General features: G+C 34.4%; 1 protein-coding gene across 1 annotated transcript; it reads right to left on the bottom strand.

Annotated features, from left to right (window-relative positions):
* Positions 1 to 5,234: 5,234 nt before the first annotated feature.
* DSM5745_01976 (putative importin beta-2 subunit) lies at positions 5,235 to 7,914 on the bottom strand (the record flags this gene model as incomplete). The annotated part of the gene is made up of 2 exons (XM_026743992.1): positions 5,235 to 5,336; positions 5,392 to 7,914. The coding sequence occupies 2 exons, from the start codon at positions 7,912 to 7,914 to the stop codon at positions 5,235 to 5,237; spliced, it is 2,625 nt and encodes an 874-aa protein (XP_026607155.1).
* Between the last annotated feature and the right edge of the window lie 81 nt (positions 7,915 to 7,995).

Below are 7,995 nucleotides of genomic sequence, written 5' to 3'. Positions count from 1 at the left end.
ATTAAACTTATTAAAAAGCAGGTATATTAGCTCTGGCTTACTAGTTATTATACTTAGTTAAAGATTTATTTAATATTTTATATGTTTTTACTAAGGCCTTACACTAAGTAACCTAAATTTAAAAGGGATAAAAAAATACTTAATATAAAACTTATTAATAAAAAGCAAGAATAGAAAGTTAAAGCTATTCTTGCTAAATAACATGCTTATAAACTAAACTAGTTTTTAGTTAAATAAAAAGGCTAGCCTAGCTATAAAAACTTATAAAAGCTACTTAAAAACCTTAAGCATGTATAAAAGGCTTTAAAAAATTATTATAAACTAGTTAAAATAGTGCTAAAATGCCCCTAGTTTAAAAAAAAGTAGTAATAATTTTTTACTTACTAGGTTTTTATATTACTAAAGCTAAAGGACTAGCGGAGTAGTTACCTTTCTTTTATATTTTAAAAGGTTTAAAGGTTTAATAAACTATTATTATAAATAAAACACCTTTTAACAAGATTTAGACTACCTATGGCCCTAAAAATAATATTAAATTTATATATTAAAAACTTAGGTAAAAATAATTACCTTTTTTTTTTATTTTATATAGTTTTAAGGTTTAACAAACTGCAACCTAAATAGCTCTAGACTATTAAAATTTATAAGTTATATTTATAAAAGCATATTAAAAAAAAAGAGTCTTTTTTTAAAAATAAAAAATAAATAAAATATTAAAGTGGTATAAGGCCGCTTAAAAGCTAGCTATATAAAACCTTAAAAAGGGGCGTGAATAAAAATATAAAGCTTTTAAAAAATAGAATTTAAGATTACTATAATAATAGGATTAGTTATATTAAATATATTTTTATTATATATTTTTTAATACTTTTTATTAAAAGCGGCCAGAAACTTGCCAGTGGATAAGTAAAGCTTATTAATAAGTATAAAAATAGTATAACATAAGTTATTTATAAACCAAACTTTTACCAGCACCTTATTAAAAGCCTTAATAATATTTTTTATATATTTATTAAATATTTTTTACATGCTTATATATTTTTTTAAGCTCTTGTTAGTGGGTAAGTATTATAAAATATTAATATTATTATATATATAAATAAGGATAGGCTTATACTTATTATTATTACTATAGCACTAAACACATGCTAAACCCAGATCTTAAAAAATATAATTATAATAAGGCCCATGAAGGTTCCCCTTAGGAAACACTACTAGTTTATTACTAGTAGTAAAAATTTATTAACTATTTTTATTTTTTATTTTTTTATTATTATAGAAGATTGCCTTAATATATTTAAGGTATATTTAAAAGTTATTAACTATTTATACCAGAAGCTATTTAAAAGGGGATAAAAAAAACTTACCTTTATTAAAAGGGCGGGGCCGGCTATAATAAAAGTAAAAAAAGTTAAAGTAAAAAAAATAAAATTAAAAAGGGTAATTATAAAGGGCATGGTAATACTAGTATTATTATTAGTATTATTATTATTATTATTTAAAATATTTTTATTTAAAATACTTAATAAGTAAAAAAAAAATTAGGAAATATATTATTAGGCTTAGGAAGCCTGTAATAATTATATATATTATTTATAAGTTAATTAATAGCAGCCCGGTAAAAAATAAAAAATAGTAATAAGATAAATTACTAGTTTTAATAAGTTTTAAGTTAGCATGCTTTAATATTAATATATTATTATTAAAATACTTTTAAATAGGCTACTGCAGGCACGGGAATACTTATTATTAAAATAAAACCTTATATATAAATACAGGCTAAAAAAGGGATTATTTTTAAAATTAATAAAATAAAAAAATATTATTTATAATTAGCTATTTACTACTACTTAAAAAAAAGCCTTAAAAGCTTTATTTAAAATTATTTAGGGGACTTACCACCAGGGGAGTAACTAGGCAGGTAGCTAAAAAAAAATAATTTTTAAAAATAGGGGGCCCTTAAGGTTTTATCTAAACCTTATTTTTTTAGTTTTTAATAAAAAAAGCTACTAACCATGCTTTTTTAATATTAATAAAGCGCAGCGCTGCACTAAAAAAAGGATAATTTTATTTAGGCATAATTAAAATAAAAAATAAAAAAAAGGGGTAAAATAAAAGCTAAAACAAAGTTATATAATTTAGCTATACAAAAGTAATTTAAGGTTTAAAGTTTTAAAGAAACTAAACTTAGGTTAAACTAATAAAAAAGCTATTTTTATAGTTAGGCACCTTTTTAAAAGTAGATAGGTAGTAAGGTATTTTAAATAAAGTATTAAATATTATTTAATATTTTAAACCAAGAATAATAAATAATAAAAATAGTAATAATAAAAAACACTATTATATTATAATATAATAATAAGTTAATATTATAAATTACTTATTTATTATTTTTCTAAAATAGCTAGCGCTAGATCACGGATAATTTATTTTTTTAAAGGGGGAGAAATTATTAGGGCTAATATTAATCTAGGTCATGCTATTAAGTAATATTTAAGGCACCTAGGTTATACTATTATAAAGTATTAATATTACCCGTGCGGGATACCTTAGGTATTTATTTAGCTTAATAAACCTTATTACTATAAATTATTATACAAGACTTAATATAGCGTTAAATTTAATATAATATTAGGTTTAATATAATATTAGCTTTAATTAAAAACCTTAGCTTAGGGACCTTAGGTTTTAGGCGCTATTTAAGTAATAAAATAAAGGCGTGCTTTACACTAAATTATCTTAATAATTAAAAAATAATTATAAAAAGCATAAATATAAAAATATTTAAATACCACCTACTTTTTAAATAAGAATAACTTAGGGAATTACTTAAAGGCCTTAGGCCTTTAAATAAGGCCTATATAAAAAGGCTAAAGGCCGTGGTGTATCTAGTTCTTTAAGTAATTTTTTTAATTAAATTTATTAAGGTTTTGAATACTTTATTCTTATTGGTTAAAGATACTTTGCCAAGCTTTATTATTATTAGTAGAGAACATCTGGGTGCTAGGGCGCCCTTACATTAAACTCCTAATTATTGTTATCCTTTAGTAAAGGAAGGTCTTAACACTTAAAGAGCTTGCCTTTTACTTTGCGGCCTTTTTAACTATGTGTATCCTAATTTTTACAAGCCTCTTAATACTTATTGCCTTCTTCGCAGCAAATAACCTTTTAAATATATTAAACTAGCCTCTTAATTTAGTGTTAAATAGTTTTTTAAAAAAGCTTTTTTTAAACTTTATACTAGGTTACTTTACTAGTTTTTTTATCCCAAGGCGCTCCGCGTGAAGTTATATGCTTTTTTATTTAAGCCTAAATAAACTTAATAGTGTTAAGATTTAGTAAATTACTAGGCTAATTTATAATTTTTTAAACCTTTATAATATTATATATATACTTTTAAATTTAGTGTTAATAAGCAGGGGCCCTATCTTTAAGAATAATAGTATTTAGTTATTTAATTATATATTTTTAGGTAAAAGGGATAAGGAAAGGCTTTAGGATTTTTTATATAAATAAAAAAAGATATTAATATTTAACTACGGGAGTTAGGGATAGCTTTAAGAACTAATTACCTAATATTAATACTAATTAATCCCTTTACCAGCGCTTTTTTCTAGCTTACTATTAGCCTTATTTTACCTTTACTAAGGCCTTTGGCCACCTTTCCTTGGGTGTAAATTAAGTTATTTTAATATTATATTAACCTTTTATTTAGCCTTTAGTATAGGCTTTAGCTTATAATTTAACTTATTAATTTTATAGGCTACTTAATATTTTTACTAGGCTATTTTTACTTTAAAAATATGCAAAGGCCCCTTTTTATTATAAGTAAAGTAATTTTATACTATAAAGTTAAAATACCCCTTTTAACACCTTTAAATATAAGTTTAATTATGTTTATTTTTTATTATTTTTTATACTTAAATTAACCCGCGGCGTTGGCCTAAAATAACTAAAGTTTTATTAATAAAAATTACGTATTTTTAGTTTTTAATAGTCTAGTTTTAATAAGCTATACAAAACTTTAAGTATTTAATTTAAGTAACTTTAGTTAGACCGGGTTTGTAAAAGGGCTTAATAAAAAAAAGTTTATATTTATAAAAAATTTATAAAATAAAAAAATAAAAAATACTAGCTTTAAATATAAAAATTTTTAAAAACTTCTTGCGCCCTAAGTAATTTGTTATAATTAAAGTTATTATAACTTTTTAAATATTTTTATTAATTTTAATAGGCCTTTTAGAGCGCTTGCCATTCTTAATAAATTTAATATATACTTAAAAAACTTTAGTTTTTTTTAGCTAATAGCCCCGGTGTTTGCCTTTTTTAATAATATTATAAATAGTATATATAAAAAGTTTTAAAAGCCTAAAGATTTTTACCACACGCTTGCTAATAATTTAAAAAGTTAAAACTTGTACCTAAACCTTATTAAAATAAAACCTACCTTTAGGTATTATTATATAGGAAAACCGGCGTTAAGAATTAAGAAAATTATAAAAGGGGATTAGGTAGTTAATTTAAGCTAAAAATTAGGTTAAAATACTAAGAATTTATTAAAATAGGCCAAGTTATAATATAAAAATAGTATTATAAAGTTTACTAAATTATAAAATATAAAGTTATTAAAAAAGCATGAAAAAGTAATTATAAAAAAGTATTAGATATTACTATTTCTATGGTAATTACCATACATTCCTAAACACGTAATACCAACCCTTGGCATTCTTGGCGTGCGGAAACTTTTGGTGCACGTCTCCGTCCACGCATTCAAATGAAACGCAAAGAAACTGCCGTGAGAGGAAATCTACCTAATATGCTACCTAGTCTATCTAACGCAACCCAGATATACAAATCATCATCATAAGCCGGCCATTACGCGTCTCTCATACCTAACCCGGACGTGACTGTATCAGTCCAGGCCCGAATTTGGGCGCCATGATTGCAATGTCCCACCTCTTCCTTCCATATGGATCATATGTAAATCTCCCGCCCGAGTTTACATAGAATAGATGCTTCCAGATTCAGCTGCCTGCTGTTCCTCCTCTTATGCACCCAGGCCGGACCGCAATGCCATTAATCAATAAGATAAAGGTACTCGTAAGATTGAAAGAAAGAAAAAACAAGGCAAGTAAATAAAACAAGATGATAATTTTATACGCCCTTCGCCGTAACCGACAATGATAGATATAAAGAAAAATGGGAACGAGGATGCAGAGAGAACAGGGATAGATCTAAATCTGATATACAGAACGGAGCTTCTGCGCAACGGGCGGGGAAAGTTGAGACATGAACGAATCGAAATCGGGTATCATATTTTTATAACCTTGGAGGACCTGTTGATTTTGATTAATAAGAGGAAGCGAAAGGGTAATTAGAGTGCAAAGGTACCTGTTGGAATGAGCTTTGGATGTCGTGGTATTCATCTTGGTGGAGCGACTTGCTGGGGAAGTTGGCGATGGCCCCGAAGTAAACTCCAAGGGATGACTCCATAGCCGCTGGGTTCTTCATCACGACCTGGTTAAACCCGAGGAACGCTGAGGCCTTTTCCCGCGTAAAATCAATTCGGCCCATGGACTTCAGGAACGGGCCGGCGTACTCGGCCAGGCGAGGCGCAAGCTGGTCCGAACAGCAGATTCCGAGACGGCCAAGGGCCATTGCAGCGTTTTCGTTGACCGAGTCGATGATCTCCTCGTTGTTGATGATGGCCACGAGCCCGTGGTACAGCTTCTCCGCGTACGGGGCGAGCGCGGCCTTTTCGTTCACAGCGATCTCACCGCAAGACCAGCAGGCGTTGTTCAGCACGCTGAAGCCGGTGTGGCGGTCGTCGTCTCGGATCATGTCCAAATCCAGCTGCTTGATCAGGGCTGGCATGATGTTGTTGATGAACGGCTCCAGTTGAGGGAAGATGTTGATGGCACAGTCGCCAAGCAGAGCGTAGGACGACTGCCGCACCTCGTAGTTGGGATCCTCCATGCAGAAGCAGAGCAGATCAAAGAACCGCGGTTGCGAGTTAGCGATCAATTCGCCGCTCTTGTTGGGGTCGATCGCTTGGATGATCGCGCTCAGCAGATCCAAGCTGGTCACCAGGAAGTCCTTATCAGGTTCGTCAATGGCGTTGTTGTTCACAGATGCCATGTATTCCTGCAAGTTCGTGTAAATTATCTTAATACACCGTTGGAAGAGAGGCGCTGCGAACTGAGCAAACGCATCCCCATATGCCGCTGCGACGTATCCCAAGCATTCCAAAAGAGGGAAGAGCTCTCGAGATTGGTCGGACACCTTGTTGTAGCGGTCGATGAGAGCGGGCATCAGGATGTCGATAAGATGAGGCTTCGCCAGTTCGCCCATGACGCACTCGGCGAGCGTTTGCACACAGTCGTAGAGAATGTACATGTTCCGGTCCTTGTACTTTCCAAAGCAAAGCACGAACTGGCGCAAAATAGGTTCGCAGTAGGGGATCAAGTTGGCATCCGACTTCTCTTCCAAGCTCGCAAACGCCGAGGCGGCTGCCTCTTGAACCTTCTTGTTTCCGTCAAGCATGCGACGCAGGATGCCCTCCATCATGGGTTCGAAGAACCTAGCACGCTCCGCAGGCTCGACGATATGTGAAGCCCATTCGGAGTAACGACCGAGACACCAACAAGTAATTTGTCGGACCACGGGTTGCGCATCGTTCAGCAGCGAAATGAGATACGGAACAAGTTCAGGAAGGTGGGGAGTAACGGCGTCCATGCAGCCGTCAGCTACCGCACCCAGTGTCAGAACAGCAGCCTCTCGCTGCACCCATTGCTCGTGACGGAGAGTCTCCTTCAGATAAGGCAAAATGACTTCAAATATGGGTTCGTGGTATACATTCGAGAAAACGTCCAGCGCAGCGGCGGAGCACTTGCGTAGCGTCCATTCATCCTCCGGGTCGTCTCCAAATTCAGAGTCTTCGATCTCACCTTCGCTCAAATCATCGTCCTCATCCTCCGGCGCCTGCGCCGACGCGTTTCCGTTCTGTTGTCCCTTCGAAACGTCCATACGCCCAGCTTTTGACCTGGCAAACTGAGGTTTCAGATCCTCTTCGCGATCTTCCACATCGGCATCGTCGCCCTCTCCTGCAAGCCGAATAGCCTCCTCCTCGTCATATACCATGCTCTGCAGGAGCACTGGGACGATCTTGGGCATATGAGGCGCCAAAGGTTGTTGTAACGCAGCCTGTTCACCCGCAACTAGCCAAAACTCAGCCGCATCCAGGTTCAGTTCTGGGTCGATCTGGCTCTGCTGCTGCATGATGATGTAGTTGACCAGCCCATCCATGTGAGGAATGAGTTTCTCTGGAGCAAAATCCACGAGCTGTGCGAAAGCCTGGCAGACCGTGCGCTGGACATCCAAGGAAGAGTCGCTGGATAGCTGGAATAATTGCGACAAGAACACGTCCATCTGCGTAATCAGAGAGTTGGGCCGGTGCGGGAGGAAGATGAGAATAGCCTTGACTGCCGACTCTCGGATTCGGGAGCTCTCGATAGAGCTGAACGATAGGAGCTTTGGGATGATGACGTCCAAGGGGCACTGCCCGCTGTATTCCCGCTCAAGGATCTTGCGGTTATCCTCGCAAACCTTGAACAATGCCGACATGGCGGCTTCGCGAGTTGTCGTATTGGCATCTCCGGCCGGGTTTTCAACAAGCGTTAGCAGCTCGTGGAGGACCTCGGGCCACGCCAATAGCCCCGCCATTGCGATCAACTCTGTTATCACGATACCAGCAGAATTCCGCACCTGCGCGTTGTCATCGCGGAGACCGATAAGAGTGGCAGATCGGATATATGCGAGGGATTCCTGGGGAATGGTGTTGTATGCAATGTGGATTTTCAACTTCAGATTCATCGCCGCAGCGGCGCGGACAACGTCGTATTCGGCCGGTTGCATATTCAAAACCGCTGGTTTTTGCGGGGTGCAGAAGAGGTAGGTTAAATAATTAACATAGTCTGGCGATGAGGTTGCTTGTAC

This window comes from Aspergillus mulundensis, assembly GCF_003369625.1.
Source record: "Aspergillus mulundensis strain DSM 5745 chromosome Unknown scaffold_1, whole genome shotgun sequence".
Classification (NCBI taxonomy): domain Eukaryota; kingdom Fungi; phylum Ascomycota; class Eurotiomycetes; order Eurotiales; family Aspergillaceae; genus Aspergillus; species Aspergillus mulundensis.
This window is presented reverse-complemented; position numbering and strand designations above follow the sequence as displayed.